The 26971-nt window shown below is 42.7% G+C and overlaps 1 protein-coding gene across 4 annotated transcripts in view; it reads right to left on the minus strand.

Annotated features, from left to right (window-relative positions):
- Positions 1-14306: 14306 nt before the first annotated feature.
- Trmt2b (TRM2 tRNA methyltransferase 2B) overlaps positions 14307-26971 on the minus strand; it is a 54069-nt gene continuing 41404 nt past the window's right edge. For 2 of the 4 annotated variants that reach the window (NM_172540.2, NM_001167994.1), the window contains one exon: positions 14307-16057. In NM_172540.2, the coding sequence (NP_766128.2) occupies positions 15931-16057 (127 nt within the window). In that variant the 3' untranslated portion in view covers positions 14307-15930. The remainder of the gene's footprint in view (positions 16058-26971) is intronic. The other 2 variants (XM_011247734.3, XM_006528514.4) reach the window with 1 other exon arrangement.

Below are 26971 nucleotides of genomic sequence, written 5' to 3' on the forward strand. Positions count from 1 at the left end.
ATCTTGCAGAGGCAGAAAGTGGTGTTCAGAAGGGTTAGATAATTTGTCCCTGGGCACTGACTAGGAGGTAGCAGAACCAGTTTTTAAACTAAAACCCAAGTTCACAGAGGCTGTAAAGATGACTCAGCGGATAAGGGGACTTGATGTGCAAGTGTGGGGACTTGAGTTTACATCCCAGCACCTGTGCAAAGCAGACTCTGAACAAGCATTGCACATGTAAGGCCAGCACTTTAAGGGGCAGAGACAGGAGGACCACTGAGACTTGCTGGCTGCTTGCAATGCTCCAGGTTCAGTGAGAGACTGTCTCAAGAAGAGTAGTACAGAGCAGGGCTCCTGCATCTTCTTCTGGCATCTATATGTATGAACACACACACACAAGTACACAGGTATCACAGACAAATATGCCACACATACACTCATAAATAAATAAACACCAAGTCCAACTCCATATCCCATGCTCCTAATTACCCTAGACTGCTTCACCAAGCAGTATAAGCCAACCAACCCATTATTTGATAGATATAAACCTTTTAACTAAAAACTTGTCTTACGACCCCGCCTAAAAGATGTTTCTTCTTCTCGTTCTCCTCCTCCTTCCTCTATTTGTGTAGCCCTGGCTGTCCTGGAACTCTCTATGTAGACCAGGCTGGCCTCAAACTCACACAAATGTCCCTGTCCTAACCTCCCAGAATGCTGGGATTAAAGGTCCGTGGCACCGAGGTTGCATTCTTATATCCAAAAGAACCACTTATAAAGGCCTTATAGGTCTTTGGTATGCTTGTGAGCTCAGCTAATTAGTTGTGGCACTGAAAAGCATTTTTACATAACCTCTAGTCAAACTTAGGTTATAGAGATGAAGAAATAACTGCCCAAAATGGTATAACTGGACACTGTGAGTAATGTTTCATAAATCCTCATCTTCTCTGTGTCTAAGCCTGCATCCTCCCTAGGCCATTTTAATCTTTTCACTCTACCCACTTTGCCTGAGTTCTGGAGTCCAGCAGTTTCAGCCTGAGAAGCAACAAATGCCTCCATTGAAGAAGCATTAGTGCAAGGGCTGCATGGGGGTAGAGCACTTGCCTAGTATGTACAAGGCAACAGGCTTGATGCTCAGCACAACAGAGAAGAGGCTTATAAAACAGTAGACAGCCGGGTGTGGTGGCGCACGCCTTTAATCTCAGCACTTAGGAGGCAGAGGCAGGCGAATTTCTGAGTTCGAGGCCAGCCTGGTCTACAGAGTGAGTTCCAGGACAGCCAGGGCTACACAGAGAAACCCTGTCTCAGAAAAAAGACAGGAGACAATTCAATAAACCATGCTCTCTTTCTTTAGTTGGTTTGGCTTGGTTTTTTGAGAAAGGGTTTCTATGTGTACCTCTGGCTGTCCTGGAACTTGATCTGTAGACCAGGCTGGCCTTGAACCCTGAGATCTGCCTGCTTTTGTCTCCTGAGTGCTGGGATAAGAGAATTAACCATCTACACATGTCTCTTCATGGCATGTGTCGTTTGTGGCAGGAATCTGTTCTTAACCAACAGAGAAAGTCCAGGACCACCCCACTCCACTGTGAGGTTACTGCACACATCCGCGGTGTCTTCCATCTGTGAATTCATTGACATCTTAGCGGTGTTTCCATGGAGATTCTAAGATCAGTCAAGTGGACAATGACGATTAACCGTTACATCTTGTTAGCGATACTTTAAGCACATGGCCTTGGCTTGCAATTCAAATTCCACATAGCTCAGGTACTTAGTTCTTCCGAGGGAGATCTAGGCTTTGGAACTACAGAATTTACTGTGGGTAGCTAGGGAGATCCCTTTGTTCTAAAATGGTTTTCAATTCTGCACTCCAGCCCCTGCTAATTATGCATGATAGCACCACACACAACTGGGCATGAGAGTGTATGCTTATAATCCTAGCACTCTGGAGGTAAGGCCAGGAAGATCAGAAGTTCAAGGTCATTTGTGGCTGCAGAGCAAGTTTGATACCTGTCAGGCTACAAGAACTCCAATCAAAATAACAACAAAAAACAAGGAAGTTGGAATTGAAGTGATGGTTTAGGGTAGGATAACAAATCTCTTCTTTTCAAGGCAGTTGCTGTTGGAATGACATAATAATGAAATGTAGCAAACACCATTTTCTTCAGGAGAATCCTGCACACCAACTATTGTTCTTGTCCCAAAGATGCCAGTGGCCATAGCTAGCTTAGGAGTCAAACTGAGGCTCACCTAAACCCTTTATCTTTATCTGAAGACTAAATATTGAGATTTCTGCCTGAAAGAGGTATGAAGAAAGACAGCTATCACTTAACATTTTGGAACTTGGAATAGTCCCTTCAGCAAATGTACCTAGAGCTGTAAGCCATGGCATCCCTCCTCACTACAGTATCCGTCCTGCCATAATACCCTATCCCTCCCTCCTCTTCACATTGCTCATACTTCAGACTCTGGTGGGGACACCAGTGGCACTGTGATCACAGGACAGGGGGGAATCAGCAGATGGTTTATGCTGTTCTTATGTTAGGATCAGATCTGGGTCAGAGGTTGTGGAAGCTCAGAGCTTACACTACTGCCTCTGTACCCAAGAGGAGTCCGGCTCAGGTCCAGGCAGCCTGGGGAGGCTCCGCTGTGGAGTGGGTAGGCAGAGCGATGTTAACAAAGCACCCAGACTGTGCTGTGTGCTCATGATTCAAGAGTCCCACTGGATCCCACGCTCATGCTAGTTGCCACTTCCAGGAACTATAATAAACCTTTAGTGCTAAGAGACAGCAGGCCTTTAGGTCTGTTCATGAACATGAGCCCAGCCCTAAGAACTGGCATGCTATTATCTCACACAATGGAACGCGACACAGCCATTAAGCATGCAATTATGTGCACTGTGGGGATGGAAATCAGAATGTGAAATGATGTTAAGTGAAAACAACAGATGACAGAGAAAGCATGCTGATTGCAACTACAGAAATCATACGTGTGTGTGTGTGTGTGTGTGTGTGTGTGAGAGAGAGAGAGAGAGAGAGAGAGAGAGAGAGTCTCTAAAGAGCTTCAGAAGGGAATGGGCGCTAAAATTCTGTTAGCGTCCATGGCCTTTTCCATATACATTTTTCTTACCTTTTTTTTTTTTTTGAAACAGGGTCCCACTATTCAGCCCAGCTGGCCTAAAACATAGCCTTCTGCCTCCAGCTGGGATAAAGTATATGCATCTGCATGCTAGTCTCCCAAACATTTTTTAGGGGAGAAGGGGAATGCCCTGGCTAGCTTTATGTCAACTTGACACAACCTAATGTCATCTGAGAGGAGGGAACGTTAATGAAGAAAATACCTCCACAGAACTGAACTGTAGTCAGATCTGTAGGGTATTTTCTGAATTAGTGATTGATGAGGGAGGGCCCAACCCATTGTGGGTGATACCATCCTTGGACTGGTGCTCCTCCGTTCCATAAGAAAGCAGGCTGAGCAAGCCATGAGGAGCAGGCCAGTAAGCAGCACCCCTCCATGGCCTCTGCATCAGCTTCTGCCTCCAGGTTCAAGCCCTACTTTGGTTCCTGTCCTGAATTTTTTCAGTGATGGAGTACACCATGGAAGTGTAAGCCAAATAAATCTTTTTCTCCCCAACTTGAAATTGATCATGGTGTCCTATTGAAGCAATAGAAACCCTAAGACAAAGGGTCTCATTATAGCTCAGGCTTGCTTTAGGCTCACTACTTTGACAAGGATAACCTTCTCTCTACTTTCCAAGTGCTGGGATTAAAGGTATGTACTTCCATGTCTGTTTTACATAGTACTGGGGATGGGACCAAAGGCTTCCTGAATTCTAGACAGGCACCCTACTAACTGAACTACAGCCCTAGCCTAATGAGTTTTTAAAGAAAAATTTTATTCTTGCCATTATGTGGTTCGGAGACACCTGCTTTTTAGCTTGCATAGTAGTAAACTCCACATATGATTTGATTCAGAATGTAGAGAACTGAATGCCACAGTGAAAAATTCCTTCCAAACCTCAAGCCAACCAAACAATTCCACAACTAGAATCTATACACATCTGGGCCTCTGTTAAGTCAAGCTACTGCGCTTTGAAACACAACCACTTATTCTGAAAGAAAAGAAACCCACTTCCCTTTCAGTAGGTACTTATTTGTAAGACATTGCTATCTACCTGGTAGCTATCTTGTTACCTTGTCACATCTAGCACTTAGAATTAGTCAATCTTTATCCACCACACATCTGGGTATCAAGTTGAGTAAATTTCTCTCTCTGGATAATGTATAGACCTTGTTTTCTAGGACTGGCTTCAGTCAATACTTAGTTTTTGTTTTGCTTAAAAAAATAAATGGGAGAGTTGTTTGGAGGAGGGTAGATTAAGACAGAGTTTTGCTCTGTAGCCCAGGTTCACCTTGAACTCTTTGCCTCTCCAGTGCTGGGATAGCAGGTGTATGCCAATGCTGTTTATGTTGTTTTGTTAACTTTGTATACTGAAGCAGACTGTAGATTTACTGGAGTTGCCAATATAGTCCAAAGAGTTGATACAGACCTTTCAACTTACATAGCTCTAATGGTAGTCTCTTATCTACCTCCAGTATACTGACCAAAACAATTGTATAATCATCCAATTAGTACAACAAACAGTAGTTACTAAAGAGTTATTCAGGTTTCACCAGCCTTTTCCACTAATGCCTCTTTTCCATCCGGTATCTAATCTAGGATCATATACAGTACAGTGTTTAACCTTCCTCATTTCCAAAACAAGTTTTTTTTTTGGAGGCCAAATGGGGGCAAGGTAGCATGTGCTCTGAACAGTATGGTGCTGGGCTCTTGAATCCAAAAGGGAATGCCATCATACCTGTATGAAAGTCCTGAATCCAAAGTACCTCATCAGGGTTAGTGTCAAAAAAGAAAAGGAGGAGGAAGAGGAGGAGGAAGAGGAAGAAGAGGAGGAGGAAGGAGGTGGAAGGAGGAGGAGGAGGAAGAGAAGGAGGAAGGAGGAAGGAGGAGGAGGAAGAGGAGAAGAAGGAGGAGGAGGAGGAGGAGGAGGAGGAGGAGGAGGAGAAGAAGAAGAAGAAGAAGAAGAAGAAGAAGAAGAAGAAGAAGAAGAAGAAAGAAGACGAGGAGGAGGAGGAGGAGAAGGAGGAGGAGGAGGAGGAAAAGAAGTCCTCCACTAGCACTTCTTACAACTGTATGAAAGGATTTGACAAGTAGGTTATATTTAGCAAGCAACATTATAAAGGTGACAATGTGAGAAGGATGGCCTTCCCTGTCTCTTTTCTCTGCTTCATTTCTCCTCAAACTGCATTTTAAATTTTCACTAGAAACTGTAATATTTACATATAACACAAATGCTGAAAAATGCACACCCACAGCATCAGGGAAGGGACTCTGCTATGTGTGGTTTTGTTTGCCCAAAATTCAGTACCAGCTTTCTTTTTTCTTTTTTCTTGTTTTTATATATTAAAGGTTGTATTTCTTTTTTTAATTGGGTATTTATTTCATTTACATTTCCACTGCTATCCCAAAAGTCCCCCACACGTTTCCCCACCCACTCCCACTTCTTGGCCCTGGCGTTCCCCTGTACTGAGGCATATAAAGTTTGCACGACCAATGGGCCTCTCTTTCCACTGATGGCCAACTAGGCCATCTTCTGATTCATATGCAGCTAGAGACATGAGCTCGGGGGGTGGGGGGGTATTGGTTAGTTCATATTGTTGTTCCACCTATAGGGTTGCAGATCCCTTCAGCTCCTTGGGTACTTTCTCTAGCTCCTCCATTGAGGGCCCTGTGATCCATCCAATAGCTGACTGTGAGCATCCACTTCTGTGTTTGCCAGGCCCCGGCATAGTCTCACAAGAGACAGCCATATCTGGGTCCTTTCAGCAAAATCTTGCTAGCGTATGCAATGGTGTCAGCGTTTGGAAGCTGATTAGTACCAGCTTTCAAATGGTTCAAGTTGATGATTTCTCAGCTTTAAGGTGATGCAAACGATACACATTCGGTAGAAAATACATTGTGGATTTTGAATTCAGTAGCCCATGCACCCTAGTGATGGGGGTTATCTCTCAGGCAGTCACGGCATCACAACAGTGAACAGCTGCTCCTCTATTGTGTGCCACGGCTGCTAGGCTAGTGTTAGTAGGTCAGGTGGATTAAATGCATCTTTTAAGCTCATGATGGATATAGACTCAGCATACCCCCATTATCCTTATTCTACAGGGAGAGGGAGGGGAAACAGAGTTGAAGAATTTAAGTAAGTTGTCCACAGTCACAAGAGCTTGTAAATGATAAATAGAATTCAAGACTAGGTCAGCCTGATTCCAACGCTGTTCCTTTTAGCATGACAAATTGCCTCTCTAAGTTCCTGCCACAGTTGAGACATGGTTGAATATTAGAGATACAGTATTCAATTCTTACAGGTCAGTGGGCAGCAACTAACTACTAAGCAGCTAAGCATAGCACAGCCCCATCTTGCTCTCAAACATTCTCTGGCTTGCTTACAACCAAAGAAAATTAGGCAATACAATCGGTGACTACCACCAGACACAGCGGTGTTCACCTGCAACTCCAGCACCTGGAATCTAGAAGCAGGAGGACCACTGAAAGGTCAAGGCCAGCCAGTTCACCATAGCTGGTTCCAGGCCAGCTAGGGCTACATAGTAATATCCTATATCAAAAAATCCCAAAACACATGGTTTAAACCAACATCTTGAAACATTAAATTTCCTTCAGGTCTTCAGAGTAAAGACATCTGCCCTCTAAATATTTTGAGGCTAACAGTTACAGATGGGCTTTTAAAATAAGATGTATGTATTCTATGTGTATGAATGTCTTTGCTTGCATGTATGTATGTATGTGTATCATATGCATATCTAGTGTCCACAGAGGTCAGAAGAGAGGGTCAGATACTCTGAAACTAGAAGTGCAGATCATTGTTAAGTCATCATGTGAACACTTGGAACAGAACCCATGTCCTCTGCAAAAGTAACAAGTGTTCTTAACTGCTGAGTCACCTCTCGCTCTCCCTACAGATGGGCTTGGAGATGTTTATAATACGTGTTCTTCCATTGTGTGGCTTGTAGCCAGGTGTGGATAACGTCATCCAGTTGTGTTCCTCTGAGGAAAATTAATGAGAAAAACAATGTGGAAATTGATATGGTAATGGAATAGAATCTGCTGAGGGAAAATGTATATGTCTCAAAAATAATAGTTATATTTCACTTCAAGTGTTCCCTTGAATTTGGACTAATTGTCAAGTTGTAAGAGAGGTGCCAATGGTTCGTGACTGTACTTTGTAGACAAGCCATTCTGAATTATATTCCTAAGAAAAAATGACTAATGTTCCTAGGAGTTATAAATTGTAATTTGATCTTAAGGGTGAAGGGTTAAAGGACTTAAATCTTAGCAAATGACGATCACTCTCTTTTCCTGCATGAAGATAACCAAGCATATCAAATACTCAAACCCTGTGGTTCTCAGTGCTGGGCACACACTGTAACCTTCAATGTCTATGTGGTACTCCTAGAGACTACAACACAATTTTTTTTTCACTTTTTTTCAAGACAAGGTATCTCCGTGTAGTCCTGGCGTTCTTGGAACTCACTTTGTAGACCAGGATGGCCTCCAACTCAGAGATCCACCTGCTTCTGCCTCCCAAGTGCTGGGATTATAGCCATGTGCCACCATCCACACTGTCCAGACTATGACAATTTAATTAGTCAGAATCTGTCCTAAACCTTAGAAGTTTGAAAAAAACAAATCACTAGAGGGGTTTAAGGCACAGCCAAGATTGGTAACTGTTGCCTTAAGCCAATTGTGGCTGCCCATCAGAATCACTCTGGGCATCTGTTAAAAATTCAGATGGCGGGGGCTAGTGAGATGGCTCAGTGGTTAAGATCGCCGACTGCTCTTCCAAAGGTCCTGAGTTCAAATCCAAGCAACCACATGGTAGCTCACAACCATCCATAACAAAATCTGATGCTCTCTTCTGGAGTGTCTGAAGACAGCTACAGTGTACTTACATATAATAAATAAATAAATAAATATTTTAAAACATTCAGATGGCTCATTCACACAGTTAGAAAGATGGCTCAGCTTTTAAAGGTTAGGCTCACAACCAAAAAATAAAAAAAATTCAGATATTTGGACCATACCCTACACTAATGAAATCGGGACATCTGCTTCAAGTCCATGACCTATGTGAGACCTGGCCATTATGCCTTACTCTAAGTGACCCCATATTGTAAGAAACAGTAGCTTTTCACACTGTGCATTGTCCGAGGAGACTCTGTTTTTAAGGTAGATTTCAACTCCATTTTGAGGGGAATTGATGACTGTAGCCCTTGAGTAGATCCAGAAACGACAGGTAACCACCGTTCAGCACAGACTGATAAATGACTTCTTCTTTAGTATAGAAACGGTTTTATCTTGTACATTTACTGGAGCGAAATAAAACTGCAGGGGCATATTAAAATCACATCAGGGAAATGAGGCTCAGGAACTTACCAAACGCAGCGACCAAGGACAGGGCGTACCTCCATCACCTGGACCCCATACATTGATGGACACCTAACACTGTGATGACATGATGCTACGCCAACCTATCATCTGATACGGTATGTGCTTGTCACAGACCAAGGACTCCTTCACTTGGCTTGGTCCCTAACTATTGATGAAGCCTATTTGACCCATCCACCTGTTTGCCCATCTGGGCCTGCGCCTAACCCACCCACCATTTCCTCCTCCACCCAGTTCTGCCTTTTAACCTCACAGTTGTACACTGTAGCTGTGCTTCAAAACTTGACTTGCACAGCTCCCTCCCAGCATGGGTTGATTCACTGTCTTGTCAATACAAACTCTCCTGAGCCCTTTCCTGAAACCTCCTGAACTCTGCTGCAGCCTCTCTAACTTGTATTCATTCTGTAAGGCATACACAGACACAGAGCTGTGTCGGTGGATTGACTGTTGTGCTGTGTGCTATGAGAGTTAGTGAATGGGGCTGGAATAAAAGAACTTGCATTCATTCACCTCACCCAGGCTTCCAAGCTAGGAAGATTTTTGTGACAAATTGCCATTGAAACAGCTAAACCTTGTGAACTTATTCAATAAATTCTGACATTGTAGAATGCGGTACAAATGTGTTCCTCTACGCTTCTGGTATAGTGCACTCGCAGCAAGTGAGGGGATTTTCAAAGGCATCACAGGAGGGCCATCAAGATGACTCTGTGGGTAACGGTGCTTGCTGCCAAACCTGGCCCCCCAGAATTACGTGGTAGAAGGAGAAAACTGACTTCTATGAGTTGTCCTCTGGCCTTCTACATGCAAGATGTGGCGGGAGGACCCTCAGATACTTAATTAATGCAATTAAAACACCACAAGGGATTAGAATGGGCACATAAGCCTGAGAACCACTGTGGCAGCTAAAACTCCAAAACGGGCATGAGAGCAATAGCAAAAGCAGGCAGCGGTGGCTCACACCTGCAGTTCCAGCGCTAAAGAAGTCAAGGCAGGAGGACTGCTTTGAGTCCCACATTAACCAGGGCTACATAGCAAGTCCCTGTCTCAACAAACAACAACCAAAAAGGAGTCATGGCAAAGCTGGCACTGGCACTTGGTAGCAACCTGAATTGTTTAAAATACTGTTTTTATTACGTTCATGTATGGATTCAGGGGACATGTGTGTGGAGCTCAAGACAACGCCCTGCTGGAGTTGGTTCTCTAATTCCACCATGTGGGTTCTGAGAATTGAAGTCATTGATTATCTGCCTTGGCAGCAAGTGCCTTTATCTGCAGAGCTAGCTCGCTTGCCTTCAGCAACTTTAAAATGAGACGTCTCAGCAGCCAGTTCTGAAAGACTGGCAGCAGACTAAGGATAAATCCTTAAACAATTGTTTTACTTTCAGATTAAAGTGACCCCACATTCCCCCAAGAGGGGATGAGAGTTAATTTCATGCCTCATTTAGAATCACTATCCACTAATGGTATGAAACACTATTTCTTTCATACCTACTGTCTTTGTTTTTGACTGCTGTGGTAACTTGGGGAGGGAAGTTTATGTTAGCTTACAGCCAGAGGAAGCCAAAGCAGGACCCGACACAAAGCCCACAGAGGAGTGCGGCTCACTGGCTTGTTCCTGTGTGGCTTGTTCACTTTGCTTTATTATACAACCCAGGAGCACCTGCAGGGATGACAGACACCACCACAGGCCAAGCTTCCCACAATCCTCATCAATCAAGAAAATGCCCCAGAGATGTGCCCACAGGTCAATTTGATGAATGCAATTCAATAGTAGTTTCCCTCTTCCTGAACTACTCTTTGTGACAAAGGTGACAAAAAGAAGACACCCCCCAAAAAACCCCCCAAAAGACAAAAAACAAAACCAAAATACAAAACCAAAACCTTATCAGAATATCACTACAACAATTACAGCAGATATGCAAAATTAAATGCTTCACAGCTCTTAGGTGGTTCTACTGAGGAAGAGTATATCCAACCTGATGTGCAGTTTTACTCATCACATCAACACCACCTTGGAGACAAAAACCAGAGACAAGGATGCCCACCCCATCCCACCCCACCCCACCCCACCCCACCCCATCCCACGGCATACAAGCATGTAAGAGTTGTCTGGGGAGCTTTAAAAATAATGGTGCTCCCAATGAATGACGCACATTCTGAAATATCTGAAGATGTCACGCTCAAGAGCCTGTTTTAAGAGGTCTTTAGGGGCTAGCAAGATGGTTCAAGAGGGTAAAGGTACTTGCCACCAACTCTGATAATCTGAATCCCATGCCTGGTGCCTACCTGCTGGGAGGAGAAAGTCAACTACCACAAGTTGTCCTCTGACCTCCACACGCATGTACACAGACATAAACAAGCAAGCAAGTAAGCAAACAAATGTAATGAAGTCCTTAGGTGGTCTGTGTGTAATCAAGGCTGAGAAGAGTCACACGAAGTTAGCAGTTCTCTAGCTTGAGTGTGCCATTAGCATCACCAGCAAGGGGTGGCAAAGCACAGATCTCTGGATGCCAACCCCAGTGCATCCAATTCAGCTCAACGATGCCTAAAATGCTGTGCTTCTAACTGGCCCAAGGGAAACCAAGGCTGCGGGTCCAAAGACCACACTTGAAAAGTAAAGACCCCAGAGCTCTTGACTCTAGCTGCATATGTATCAGAAGATGGCCTAGTCGGCCATCACTGGAAAGAGAGGCCCATTGGACATGCAATCTTTATATGCCCCAGTACAGGGGAACGCCAGGGCCAAGAAGTGGGAGTGGGTGGGTAGGGGAATGGAGGGGAGGGTATGGGGGACTTTTGGGATAGCATTGGAAATGTAATTGAGGAAAATACCTAATATATATATATATATATGAATGAAAAGTAAAGACCCACCTGTAAAGCACTGGGTCCCAACTTTGGCTGCACATTGGAATCACAGGATGTATGGAGGGTACATGTTAAGAACACTAGTACCTGACCTCTAAAACCAGAGACACTGATAAAGGATACACAACGTAATGCTTTTAGCTATAAAGAAGAGTTTTATAATGTCAAGCAGAGTAAGCCAGTCTCAGAAAGACAGATACCCAAGTTTTAATTCATACATGACCTGCAATTAGAATCAAAAACTGTCTAGGTGATCAAAAGGACACTAACATGAATAGGCTGGGGAGATTCTGCAGGGGGAAGAAATGGTCAACATATAAAAACATATGTACTTGAACGAAGACGCCCTATGTGATGGTATCATGTACACTGAACTCAGACAATGAAACAGTCCTTAAAGAAATCTCCAAGATCTTTTGCCAAAAGAGCGGAAAAAAATCACTAAAGTATCTATATGTAATGCAATATAGTGTATAATAAATATGTGCTATGAAAAACAATTTAAAGAAAAAAATACTGACTCCTTAGCCTTTTGCCAAAACAATGAATCTGTATGTACTCCAGACTGGCCTTGAACTCATAGCCAGTCTGTTGCATCAGTCTTTCAAATATTGGGATTACAGCCATGAACCTCAAAGCCCAGCTCCCCCCTAATATTTTTAAATAAGTATGTACTGTCCTGCGTAGTGTGCCTATTTCTGTGTTGTTTTGACATCTTGATAACCTTCTGGCTAAATAAAGACTCTGCTGCCCAGCTACCCAATCCCCCAGAGCTAGTCAGTTCTTAGAGACAGGCAAGGGCTGAGCCCTAAGCTATCTATGAGTCAGCCTTCCATCACTGAAACATGATACCTAAGATAAGCAACTTGAAGAAAGGTTGTTTTGGTTTGCATTTCTGGTCCACGAACATTTAGCCCATTGCTTTTGGGCTGATAGCAAGTCGGAGCAGGACAAAGGAGCACAAGGTGGAAAAAAAGCTTATGACCTCATAGTAGCCAGGAAGTAAAGAGAGACAGAAAAAAGGGTCACATCCCAATATCCCCTCCACTTATGTAACTTCCTTCCACGAGAACCTACCACCTAAGTCCCATTACTTTCCAGTGGTGCCACCGACTGAGAACAAGCTTTTACCATGTGGGCCTTTAGGGAAGGTTTCCAGATCTAAACAACAGAGAGGTCTCTGAAGAATAAAACAACCACTATAGATCATACTTCCTGCAATGGCCCTGAATGCCCAGAAAGGCAGTACTCGTCTACCTTTAGCATCCCAGGGCCAAGGAGCAGACAACTATGGACTCCCTTAGCTCAAAGCCTGACAAAACTGCTCAAACTAGATAATCATAAGCTTTTGTCCCTTCCCTGCCTTTCCCAAGGAAAACACAATAGAGCACGTTACCCAAACCTTTCCCTTATATCCTCCTTCTGCCTTCTGATCATTCTGGTGTCTTCCCTATGTAGACCTGTGGCGTACCTCCCATTCTAGCACTGTGAATGTATAAAATGCTGTGTTCTTGAACTTCTGTGTCTCTTCTTGTTGCTGCACCTATCATCAAAAGCAATCAATGTACAACATTAGCTTGGAATCGTGGTACACACCCACAATAACCAATATTTAAGGGTTAAAAGCCACCTGCCTTAACTACTAAGAAATTTGAGGCCAGTATGGGCTATGTGAGACCTTGTCTCAAGACACCAACAAAAACTGTATTAAAATGTACCTGTCTTGGTAGAGTGTTTGCTTAGCACGGGCAAAGTCCTGGGTTTAATTCTGCAGCATGACACAAAAACTGGGGTTGTACGCACCTGTAATTGAGACTGAACTCAGGAGAGAGAGGCAGGATGGCCAGAAGCCCGAGGTGGTGGTCTGAATGAGAATGGTCCACATAGGCTCAAATATTTTCATGCTTAGCCCCAGTTGATGAGCTATTTGGAAGGATGAAGAGGTGTGGCCTTGTTGGAGGAGGTGTGTCACTGGGAGTGGACTTTGAGGTTTAAAAACCCAGAACAAAGCCAGGGTGTCGCTGCCTGCTGCCTGCTGCCTGCTGCCTGCTGCCTGCTGCCTGCTGCCTGCTGCCTGCTGCCTGCTGCCTGCTGACCAGATGTAAACCTCTCAGCTACCGATCTGATGCCATGCCTTCTTTTGTGCCTTCATATGTCCTCCCATGATGTCAGACTCTCCCTCTGAAAACTGTAAGCGAGCCCCAAATTAAGTAGTAATAATAACAGTGGCCTTTGCCATGATGTCTCTTCACAGCAATAAAACACTAAGACAGATCCAACCTCAAAAATTTACATATACAACATTGTTTTGGATTTTTTTTTGTTTTTTGGGTTTTTTATTAATTTATTTTTACACTCCATATTCCATTCCCTGCCCCCTCCCCGATCCACCCTCAGATTGCTCCAAATACCCCACCTCCTCCCCACCCCACCCTGTCTCCACGTGGATGCCTCCACCCTCCACCCCATCTGACTGCTAAACTCCCTGGGGCCTCCAGTCTCTTGAGGGTTAGGTGCATCATCTCTGAATGAACCCAGACCCGGCAGTCCTCTACTGTATATGTATTGGGGGCCTCATATCAGCAGGTGTATGCTGTCTGTTTGGTGGTCCAGTGTTTGAAAGATTTCGGGGGTCCAGATTAATTGAGACTGCTGGTCCTCCTACAGGATCAGCCTTCTCCTGAGCTTCTTTCTGCCTTCCCTAATTCAACAACAGAGGTCAGCTGCTTCTGTCCATTGGTTGGGTGCAAATATCTGCATCTGACTCTTTCAGCTGCTTGCTGGGTCTTCCAGAGGGCAGTCATGTTAGGTCCCTTTCTGTGGGCTCCATAGCCTCAGTAATAGTGTCAGGCCTTGGGACATTTTATATGAGCTTTAACTGCTTCTTTTGAGAAGCAGTCTTCTTTAAGAGCATTTAGGACTGAGAAAAATTTAAACTTCCTGCTGACCTGATTATTATTTTGTAATTCTGGCAACACACATAACTTCCATATATTCAGACCATTAGAATATTCAAAAGACAATGTTAGACAAGTACTCAAGGACAACTCCAGAATTGAAAAAAACATGGACTAGAGATAGTGAATACAGTTAATTTCAACATTCACTTTATTATAACACATACTGGATTACTATAGGACCACTGGTGCTTCCTTCCTCCAGAATACACAGGACAATCTAAGTATTCAGTCCTTCCTTTCCGAGTTTTTAACCCTTTTGGGGATCTCTAATGACTGATTCTCCTTCTACAGGTAAGAGATGAATGGCATTATTGTCCCTAGAGATAACCACATTTTCTCTTTAAGCTTTTTAAAAGTTATTTTTAAACTATGTGTATTTGCATGTGTGTGAATATAAGTACCATGTCCATGGAGACCAGCCAAGGGTATCAGATACCCTGGAACTAGAGTCATAGGCAGTAATGAGCAACTTGACATGGATACTAACAATCAAACTCAGGGCCTCTGCAAGAGCATTATATGCTTGTGAACACTGAGCCATCTCTCTAGCCCCAGAGATAACCCCATCATGAAAGGACATTCTAGAAGTGTCAAATTCTAGAAAGCCCAACAACCCTGTAATCATTCTATAACTTTGTCTGCATTGCATGTGTGTAGTATGTGTGTGTGATTATACTTGTGGAGGACAGATGTCGCTATCAGGTGTCTTATCATTTTTCAACTTTTTTTGAGATAGGGTCTCTCATTAAACCACTATTAGCTAAATTGACTGTCCAGGAAAGCCCTCAGGATCCCACTGCATACACGTCTCAGCACAAGAACAGGCAGGTACCACTATGCCTTGTTATTATGTGCTAGATCCAAATTCAGCTTCTTGTGTGTATGTGCGATAAGCACTTTACCCAGTTAGCCATCTCCCTAGCCTCTTATTCTGCTTTGTAAAAAGCTCAATGTGGTTCTACTTCCTAAAAATATTTGCAAGGGGCTAGGGCTGTAGCTCAGTTAGTAAACGGGTTTCCCTCACACGCATCTTTCCCTGGCTTTGATCCCCATCACTGCATAAAGCCATGTGTGGTGGCACATGCCTGTAAGCCCAACACTCACAAAGTGTAGGCAGAAGGCTTACAAGTTCGAAGTCAACCTCAGTTATATTGTGAGAGCAAGGCTAGTGTGCACTATGTGAGACCTTGTTTCAAAACAAAACAAAACAAAACAACAAAAAATGCAAATGGTAAAATCTCAGAGTAAATATACAGGTCCCAGTCAATATGAAATTACTGCCGGCTGCTCAAAAAAGCAGTTGTCCCCACAACAAAAGCAGAATCCCATGGCGGGGACAAGACTGTAGATTGAATGATGTATAGACAGCAAAAGGATGGAGCAACACAAATTCAGGTTCAAGGAGTTAGGAGCAATCAAAGCTAAGGGAATATGGATAACCCCAAAGGACTAGGACAAGCTACAGTCCAATCTGCCTCAGAGAAGGAGGCCAGTCAAATTCTTTTGGCCAGGATTCAAAATTGGTCTTTCTGGTGATGCTTCCACTGTCTCCTATGGCAACCTGGGTGTCTCGGAAACTTCAGCCTTATCAGCCTGCAGCGTCCAGGTCTTACCGAGTGAAGAGGAGAACCAGCTCACAGTGTGGGGTGTGGGGAAACAAATCCACAGGTACAGCTTCTCTCAGGACGAATGGATCACCTAGGAGCTGCTTTGCAGAATTTGGAGGACAGCATAGTCTGCAGAAATAGACCAGAATGTCAGTTCACAGAAACAAAGAGAAGCAAGCACAGGTGCACTAGCACTTAAAATTGAAGTCCTTTGTCTGCAGTCACACAGCCCGTGTGTCTCTCAGCCCCACTCCTCATTATTTCCCTCTAACTGGTTTGCTTACCCATCTTCCTCACTAGCGTAGAGATGCTCAACTTACAGTGGAGCTGTGGCCCAACAAACATACTGTAAGCAGACAATATTACATCAAAATGCATCTAAAGGACTGCAGAGATGGCTTTGGTTGGCAAGGCACCAGAGTTCAACTCCCAGAATCCATAGAAATATGTAAAGTGTGCTGGCACATTTGAAATTCAGTTCTGGACAGGAAAACCAGGCAGATCCCTGCGGTTCACTGGCCAGTGTGGGTCTAGCACTGGGCGAAACCCAGGCTAGTGAGAGATTCTGTCTCAAAAACTAAGTAGATGGTTTGGTAAAATAATACCTTTAGGTTGTACTTTGGTATGCATGCTCACTCACACACACACACAAACACACACACACACACCACCTGATGTTTGTTTGTTTGGTTTTTGGTTTTGTTTTGTTTTTTGAGACAGGGTTTCTCTGTATAGCCCTGGCTGACGTGGAACTCACTCTGTAGACCAGGATGGCCTCGAACTTAGAAATCCGTCTGCTTCTGCCTCCCGAGTGTTGGGATTAAAGGTGTGCGCCACCACATCCGGCTTACCACCTGATGTTTATAAGATACGTACCCATTCTTATGTCCTCTTGCACTATTGGACTTTTTCTACCATATGTACATAGCATCTTGTCAAATTAAAACTGTCTTGCCTTTTTGAGGCCATGTTTAGAAATTTGCTCAGTGTGCTAGCTGAATTCTAGGTTTAGTCTCGTTTTTGTTGTTTCGCTTTGTTTTGTTTTGTTTTCTGAGACAGGGTGTCACTGTGTAGCCCTTGCTTTCCTGGAACTCACTGTCTTGAACTCAGAAATCAGCCTGCCTTCTGAGTGCTGAGATTAAAGGCATGAGCCACCATGCCTAGCTAGATTTAGTCTTAACCACTTCATTATAACACTCATTAGTATTATATTATATATGATACAATGCATTCATTTGAGTAAAAATAAAATAACATTAAAAGGAACAAAAGGTAATCTTTCCTGTCTCTCATATGTCCCTGGTTCTTTTTTTTTTTTTTTTTTTTTTGTTTTTCGAGACAGGGTTTCTCTGTATAGCCCTGGCTGTCCTGGAACTCACTTTGTAGACCAGGCTGGCCTCGAACTCAGAAATCCACCTGCTTCTGCCTCCCAAGTGCTGGGATTAAAGCATTTATGAGGTAAGTGCGCCACCACGCCCGGCCCCTGGTTCTTTCTTTTTAAGATATATTTTAGATTTAATTTTTGTGTGTATGGGGTTTTTTGCTTATATGTACGTATATGCACCACATGCACGCTTGGTGCCTGCAGAGGTCAGAAGGGGGTGTCTGTACCCAGAAATTAGAGTTCTCCAGGGTTGTGAACTACCATGTGAGAGCTGGAAACCAAACCTGAACCCTCTGCAAGAGCGTCAATTGCTCTTAGCCCCTGAGCCAGCTCTACAGTCCTGTCTTCAGTTCTTTCTAGACAGAGAAAACTGTTATTAAGGTTTATTTCCTAAAAGGGGGCGGGGCTTTGCTTTAAAGACAGCATATAAAGTAATGGGGCTTCTTTGTGGTATTTTCAAACCTGTATATTGAAAGATCCTGGCAGAATGTAAAAGGACACAGAAGCCCTGAAATTGGCAAGATAGACGTCAGTGTTAGCAGAACTAGCTTCACTGATTTAGAAAAATAGAGGTGCACAATGCTCTGGCCACTCCTTGAACCTGTGTGTCTGCCAATGTTCTGACCAGGTGTGTGCCCATTGCTGCACCTTCATTAGACTCTTTCCTTGTACCCCTCCCATGCCCATTTCTTGAGAATAGACATTGTTTAGATCTGGAAATCCCCTACTCTCCCCCTTCTCCTTTCCCCCCTGAGGGCCTATAAAAACTGGGAACTCTTTCCCCTCGAGGACGACTCCTCTACCCCTGCGTGGGATATGAGTCGTCCCCAGAGCTCTGGCTTTCCCCGAATAAAGCCTCATGTGGTTTGCAACAAGCTCGGTCTGTCGTGAGTTCTTGGGTGTCCGCTATTGTCCTGAGGCCTGAGCGAGGGGCTCCTCTCGGAGTCTTTCAATATCATATATCATCCTCACTTAATTTTCCTCCTTCTCTGCTCTTCCCTGTGCCCCTGCTTCTCTGACTGAGTCCTTCGCTTTCCCCCGGGAGTTCCCTTTTCTGCTCATCAGTCCCCTCAGATCCCCTGCTACTTTATGGCTTATGCACAAACACACACACATACGCACAAGCATTTATGAGGTAAGTTCCGGTAATAAGAGAAAACAGCACCTCTCGATCTAAGTTGGGCTTATTTTCAATAACATAATAAATATTCAGTCTATCAAATTTCCCGCGAATGTGACTTCATTTTTCAAAACTTACTTTTTTCATCATGTGTGCATGCATGCATGCATGCATGCATGTATGTGTGCGTGTGTGTGTGTGTGTGTGTGTGCATATGTTTATGTATACACATGTGCATTGGAGGGCTGCCTATGGAAGCCAGAGCTGTAGCTCCTCTGGAGCTGAAGTCACAGGTGAGCTGCCTGATACCGGTACAGGTAATGAAACCCAGTTCCGCCGGGCGTGGTGGCACACGCCTTTAATCCCAGCACTTGGGAGGCAGAGGCAGGCAGATTTCTGAGTTCGAGGCCAGCCTGGTCTACAGAGTGAGTTCCAGGACAGCCAGGGCTATACCGAGAAACCCTGTCTCGAAAAACTAACTAACTAACTAACTAACTAAATAAATAAATAAATAAATGAAACCCAGTTTCTCTGCAAAATCAGTACATTTTCTTAACTGCAGACCCTCAATTTAAATTTTCTCTCTCTAGCCCCAATTTAATTTTTCTTCCTATCAGTGTCTCATATAACTTACCAGAGTCTCTCTATGAATATACAAGCAAGCACAAATATATGTCCTTCTCATCCTCTAATCTTATTATCATATAAACAATTCTATACTAGTTCTGCTTAGTGACAACATTATCTCAGAACCTAAATCAAAAGCCACAAAATATGTACTTGGTTATACTTCAGAAGATACTATTGAGCCAAGTGTGACAGCATACACCTTTAGTCCCAGCACTTGGGAAGCAGACGCAGGTGGAACTTTGTGAGTTCGAGGCCAGCCTGGTCTACAGAGTGAGTTCCAGGACAGCCAGGGCTACACAGAGAAACCCTGTCTCAAAAAAACCAAAAAAATATATATATATACACCTCACTGGAAGGATACTTGCCTAGCATGCAAGTGGTCCAGGGCTTGATTGCCAGCACTGGAAAACAGACTTTTTTTTTCAAAAAAAAAAAAAAAGAGCCAATAACAATATTTTGGGAGGATACAGAGACTCTGAAATGCTCTTAGACCACAATAGGCAGCAGCTTGGGAAACCAAGTGAAGTTCCTCAAAAAGGTTTAAACTACTTACATATGGTCCCACACTTCTCCTCCTAGAGCTTTCTCAAAGAGAAATGAGAGCAGAACTTGCACATGGATATTTATTGAAACATCAGTCATGAAAGCCATAAACTCACGAGCATGTAAGTAAGAGAGTATATACCATACAGTTCAATAGTATTCCCTTTTAAGGCCAAAAAGGAAACCAAGGAGAGAGAAACATTTAAACACAGATAAATATCACATATGTTCTGTGAAGTGAAGGAAGACGCAAGGAAATTCATAGTATATGGCACAATTCAATTCAAGAAAATGCCAGGCAAATCTAGAAACAAAGCCCATTACAGGTTGCCTAGGATCAGCCAGCAGGGGGGAGCTACACAGTGAGACTAAAAAGTGCAGTTTCTTTTGGAGAAGACAAAAATCGCTCCGGATTTAGACAGTGGTGACAGCTGCGTGAGTGTGCAAACAAACCACCCAAAACTCGCTGGACTGTCGACTTTTAAAAAGGAGGTCTATTTTGGTTGGTGTGTACTGAGTGTTTTCCCTACATGTTTGTCAGAGGAGATAGGCCCAGGAGAACAAGGCCCTCTGAATCAACTCAGCAAGGCACATGTGAGCTCACAGAGACTGAAGTAGCAAGCACAGGGCCTACACCAGGTCCTCTGCATATATATTATAGCTACTCCTACTATGAGGACAAGTAGGTCTCTGACTCTCGTGCCTACTCTTGGGACTCTCTTCCTACTGTAGGGTTGCCGTGTCCAACTTTGAGATGATAATTTTTGTTTATTTTGTCGTGTTTTGTTGTTACTCGTAGAAGCCTATTTTTTTTTTTTCTTTCTTTCTTTCTTTTGTTTGTTTGGGCTTTTTCGTTTTTTTTTTTTTTTTGAGACAGGGTTTCTCTTTGGAGCCCTGGCCTTCCTCGAACTTGCACTATACACCAGGCTGGCTTCAAACTCAGAGATCCACCTACCTGACTGGTCCTCTGGAATTGGACTTACAAGAGGGTTTTGATATGTCATAATTTGTATTTTTTGAATTATTGAGTTTCTTTTAAGTACATTTTGAGGATAAATTTTGAAAAAAATAAGAAGTTTCCATTTTGGAGGGAAAATGGAAATAACTTTAATTATTTTCTATTTTTTTAATTTTAGCAAAATACACTTAAAGTAAATTTTAACCATTTTTAAATCTATTTTGTTTTTTTGAGACATAGTCTCATTATGTAGCCCTGGTTGTCCTGGAACTCAGTATACAGACCAGGCTGGCCTCCTCAAACTCACAGAGATCTGCCTGCCTCTGACTCCCAGGTTCTGGGATTGAAGGAGTGCACCTCCACACCCAACATTTACTAAAGTTTTTTATCTACCATGTAGGTACTAGAACCAAATCTGGGTCCCCTGCAAGAGCAACAAGTGCTTTTAACCACTAAGCTATCTCTACACCCTTATAAACTGTATTATTTAAATGGATAAAATTATGTGGATTATGAAGTATATCTCCATAAAGCTGCTGAGAAATAACATACTGTCAAGATTTTCCATTATCAGTTCATTATAGTATATAATGCTCCATCTTATGGATATTATGTTATAAATTATCCAGTTCTCTTCTGATGACTTTTAGAATATTTTTTTCTTTTGATGTTAAAATATTACAATAACCATTTTTCTATGTCATTTTATGTATGGAAGTGAGCTACAGGATAAAAATCTGAGGAATGGGAGCTAAAGGCTCTGTGACTTCTGTGAGCTCAGGCAACGGAAGTGGTATAGACATACATGCAGGTAAAACACTCAGGACACATAAAATACACTAGTTGTAACTGAGGCATGCAATTCTGGATCATCAAGCACGCACACATCTAAAATTTTAATCTACATTGTTAAATTTACCTCCAAAGGGATGGTATTCACTTATATAGATTAGTGCTCAATTGATACCAGCAACATTATCCCTATATTGTCAGCAATGCATTATCAAACTTTTCTGTTTTCCCAGTTTGAAATGCAAAGAGTATTTCTTTAGGGGAATGGCTGCTGGTGGTTTCCTGCACTGCAGTAGGTAGCCCCACCCCACGAGCATACAGGCAGCATGAATTAGATTCAGTGGATTATTTTTAAAAAGAGAACCAGGAATTGGGAGGGGTTTATGGTGAGAGTCTAAAAGGAGTTAGAGTAGGGTAATGGGCTGGATATGATCAAAATACACCGTGTCTATGAAATCCTCAAATGTTTTTACATGTATATATGAAGTGTATATATATATATGTATGTGTATGTACACACAGAGACATGTATTTGACAGGTTTTTTTTTTCTATGTAGCTCAAACTGACCTCAAATGCCACCTCTCATGACATCATCTTTCTATGTAGCCCTGGCTGTCCTGGAACTTGCTATGTAGACCAGACTGGCCTTGCACTCAGAGATCTGCCCACCTCCACCTCCTAACTTAGGCTTAAAGGCTTGTGCCACCACAGCCAGCTCCTATTCCTACCTTCATGGAGGAGGTAGCATGACCTCACAATGCATGAACACATTAATACTACTTCCTTTTCTTATTTTCTGTTAGTTTTCCAACTGCAGTTCTTGTTTCTTGCTGCCTTCTCGGGCTTAATTACAGACGGAGGAAGACAGTCTTTGTAATATTTACTGCAAACGGTTTCTTTGGTTGAAGTTGTTCACTGTGCTTTTGTCTCATGTCAAAGTTCCAGGTTTTTCTCCACAGTTTTACTGAAACATTACTGGATGCAATTTAGTTTATCATTTATAAAACAGCTCAGTGGTTGTTAGTATATTCAGAGCATGCACTTACTGCTACCAGCACTTTTGGAACATTTTTGTTAGACCAGTAAGGTTCCGCACACCTCTTAACCGCCATACCTTGTATCTGACTCAAACCCATAGTCGCTCCAGATAGCCACAGACCTTTTCTGTTTCTATAGACTTGTCTATTCTGAACATTTTCTATAAAAATGATTATTTAATATTCTCTCTTCCTCTGTGTGTGTGTGTGTGTGTGTGTGTGTGTAAGGTGCACTTGTCCATACAAGTACCATACAAGAACATGTGGAGGCAGGGAGTGATGGTGGGATGACTTCCCCAACAGCTTTCCATTTTAATTTTTGAGACAGGGTATCACTCAACCTGGAGCTCACTAATTGCCTTGGCGGCTGTGTTAGCAAAGCCCTTGGGATCTGCCTGTCTCTGCCTCTCAGTACTGAAGAGACATTACAGATGTGTGTGTCTCAGCTAACTTACTATGTGGTCTTTTGTGACTGGCCACTGGATAGGAAGCCTTTACAAATGATTTATAAATATCTTCTCCTATGCCATGAGCTGTCTTTTCACTTTCTGGGTGGTAACATTTGCAATATAAAACGTTTTTGTTTTTGTTTTGTTTTGTCCTGACTTCAGTGTTACTTTTCCTTTCTTGTCTTTGGACTTTTGATAACTGTATTAAAGACAACTTTACTTAACACAAGGTCATAAAGACTTTAAATGCATTCTTCTAAAAATTCTATACTTTTAGCTCTCACATTTAGTTCTATATTTTTTACTATTTTAGTTTTGTTTTACTGACACAGACTCTCAAGTAGCCCAGGCTGGCTTCAAATTTACTATGTAGCCAAGGATAGATGACCTTAAACTCCTGCTCCTCTTGTCCCTACCTCCCAAGTGCTAGGATTATAGACACTTATCACCACTCCTGGCTTAGTTCTTACACATTTTTAATTCATTTCTGTGAATGGTTTGATGAAGGTAGACACTACATAGATAAAAGTCCTGTCATAGCTGGGCATGGTGGCGCACGCCTTTAATCCCAGCACTCGGGAGGCAGAGGCAGGCGGATTTCAGAGTTTGAGGCCAGCTTGGTCTACAAAGTGAGTTCCAGGACAGCCAGGGCTATACAGAGAAACCCTGTCTTGAAAAACCAAAATAAATAAATAAATAAAGTCCTGTCAAATTAACTTAGCAATAGTGTAGCCATTCGCTTTGCATCCCTCTTCCCCACAATGCTCATGGAATAAAAATCACTGAATGATCAACTTCTTAGAAAATATTTCCAGGGCTGGAGAAATGGCTCAGCATTGAAGAGTGCTGTCTGCTCTTGCTAAGGATCTGAGTAAGGTTCCCAGAAGCCACATGACAAGACACGGCCATCTGTAATTCAAGTTTCCCAGGATCCTGGCAGAATATAAAAGGTCACAGAAGTCCTGAAATTGGCAAGATAGACGTCAGTGTTAGCAGAACTAGCTTCACTGATTTAGAAAAATAGAGGTGCGCAATGCTCTGGCCACTCCTCGAACCTGTATGTCTGCCAATGTTCTGACCAGGTGTGTGCCCATTGCTGCACCTTCATTAGACTCTTTCCTTGTACCCCTCCCATGCCCATTTCTTGAGAATAGACATTGTTTAGATCTGGAAATCCCCTAATCTCCCCCTTCTCCTTTCCCCCCTGAGGGCCTATAAAAACTGGGACCTCTTTCCCCTCGAGGACGACTCCTCTACCCCTGTGTGGGATATGAGTCGTCCCCAGAGCTCTGGCTTTCCTGAATAAAGCCTCATGTGGTTTGCAACAAGCTCGGTCTGTCGTGAGTTCTTGGGTGTCCGCTATTGTCCTGAGGCCTAAGCGAGGGGCTCCTCTTGGAGTCTTTCAATCCAACACCCTTTTCTAGCTTTCTTGGGCACCAGGCACAGACATTGTGCATGTACATACACATAGGCAAACACTTACAAACATAAAATAAAAATTAATCTTCTTTAAGCTACTATGGAAATCAATGTGGAAGATTCTCAAAAAAAATTAAAAACAGAACTACCATATGACTCAACTATACCCACTGGGCTATAACATACCTAAAGGATTCTAAGTTAGCATATTACAGAGCTATATGTACACCCATGCTTACTGTCACTTTAGTCACAAAAGCTAGGAAGTAGAAGCAGTCTAGACATTTATCAAGATATAGTTTTAAAATGTGACATATGGCTGGGGTGATAACTCCGCCTTAGGACCTCTGCTTGGGTCTACATAAGAGCTAGGTGGTAGCACAGGTCTTCAACCTCAGCACTGGGGGGGGGGGGGGAATAGAAAATGGCAGATACCAGGGCTCACTGGCTAGCCAGGCTAGCTTAAACAACAAGGTCCAGATTCAGTGCCCTTTTCTCAGAAAAAAGTGGAAGGTCAGTGAGGTGGCTCACTGGATAAAGGTGCTTGCCACCAAGCCTAATGACCCAAATTTGATCCCAGGGATCCGCATGGTAGGAAAAAACAACTCCTTCAAACTGTCTTTTGGCGCCACATATGCATACATTATTATATGGACAGAGAAAAGACAGGCGAAACGAAGTGGAAAGCGATAGAGGAATACACTCAGTGGTCAAGTCTGGCTTTCACATATGCGCGTGTACACACACGAACATATACATGGAATTTTATTCAGATAAAGAGACAAATAAAATTATGACATTCACAAGGGAATAGATGAAACTGAGATCATTGTTAAGCAAAATGACATGATTTGTGGAGGGGGATAGAAGGGGGACAATATTGGGGGAAAGGGGACATAATGAAATGAAAAACAAAAACTGAAGAGGTACACAAGAACAAGCATGTGATACATACAACAGTGTCACAAGGAAAGAAAGAAAAGAACAGTAAGTTAGGGCAGCCTAGATGGCTCAGCTGTAAAGAGATTTGCTGTAAAGCCTCATGACCTGAGTTTGGTTCTCAGGAGCCACAAGGTAGAAAAAAAAAAAAACGAACTCACACAAGTGCCTCTCCCCCATAATAAATAAATGTAAAAGCCAAAAATATTATTTAAGGTCACAATGAAGCCAATTCCTCTGCCTGCTAAACAAACAAAAAAATCATAAATAAATGAACTGCCTTTCATTCTGTGTCGTCTGAATTTTCAGTTAGAAATTACAAAACAATTATTTTTTAAAAATTCTATCGTTTCCTAGATTGCATTTATACCCATTTTTTGCATTTACCTTTTTGAGTTAACTTAATCTAGCTATACAGCGTTTTTGCAGTGTCTATACAGTTGTCAATTACAAATTATTGAAGTCCATTTTTATCCACTGATAAGAGATACCATCTTTATATCATATTCAAAAACAATAAAGATGGAAGAGTAATTGTACAGCGATGGACAAGCAAATAAGATGGGGAGACTGAGCCTAATTTTTATTTGGGGTAGAAGCTTTTTATCCCCTTGGATTGTAGGAGACAGCAGTCTCACTACGTAGCCATCTGACCTCGAAATCACTATGTAACCCAGCCTCATTTTGAATTCATGCCTTCCCTCCTGGCTTAGTTTCCTGAGAACTACAGAATCACTGGGATTACAGATACACATACCACACCCGTATCCAGTCGGGGAGCTTCATTTATTTCCATGCTCACTAATCTGCTCAGGGCTTACCTTATTTTCTGGAATTAACACTGGCCATTTGTATTTTCCCAGAAAAATTACAGATTTTCACATGCATTATCTATCTCTGTCTATTTATCTTATCTACCTACCGATCTCTTTCTCTGTTTATATGTGTGTGTGTGTGCTTACCTTATCTATCTGTCTATCTATCTATCAATCATCTATCTTGGTTTTTTCAGACAGGGTTCCTCTGTATAGCACTATCCATCCAGTACCTCACTCTGTAGACCAGGCTGGCTTGAAACTCAGAAATCCAACTGCCTCTACCTCCCACACTAGGATTAAAGGTGTGCATCACCACTCTCAGACTCAAATATCTGTTTTTAGAGCAAGCTCTAAGGAGTACTTTCCTGTAATTGGAAACAGAGAGTGTGATAGCATACTTTGGGAGGCATTGTCATAATATCAAGACCAGTCTGGTCTATGTAGCAAACTTCTAGCAGGACAAGGCCCAAATCTATTCTGCTATATAATTTATGGCTATATTTTTATGTTTTTACTCTTTTATGTTCTTGACCAGGTTTATTTACCTATTTTTTCATAATAACATTTATTTGCCATATCTTTTATTTTGTTTTGTAATTCATTGACATATAGTGTCTTTTGAGACAAGGTTTCACTATGTATTCCTGCCTGGCCTGGAACTCACTCCGTAGGCCACATTGGCTGAAAACTCAGAGAGATCTGCAGGCCTCTGCCCTCCTGAGTGCTGGGAATAAAGGCCTGCACCACAACACCTGGCTGGATTTTGAATATTACTGTTTGGGACAGGATCTGACCCTGAAGCCTACACTGATATAACTCATGATCTGTCTCTGCCTAATAGCTGGCATTGTAAACAGGCACCACTACACCTGGCTTTTTTGATTCCATTTTAAAAATAGACTTTGTATCAATTCTCTGAGAATGTCATATACACACACAATGTATTCTGCTC

This window comes from Mus musculus, chromosome X (genome assembly GCF_000001635.26).
Source record: "Mus musculus strain C57BL/6J chromosome X, GRCm38.p6 C57BL/6J".
NCBI classification, from domain to species: Eukaryota; Metazoa; Chordata; class Mammalia; order Rodentia; family Muridae; genus Mus; species Mus musculus.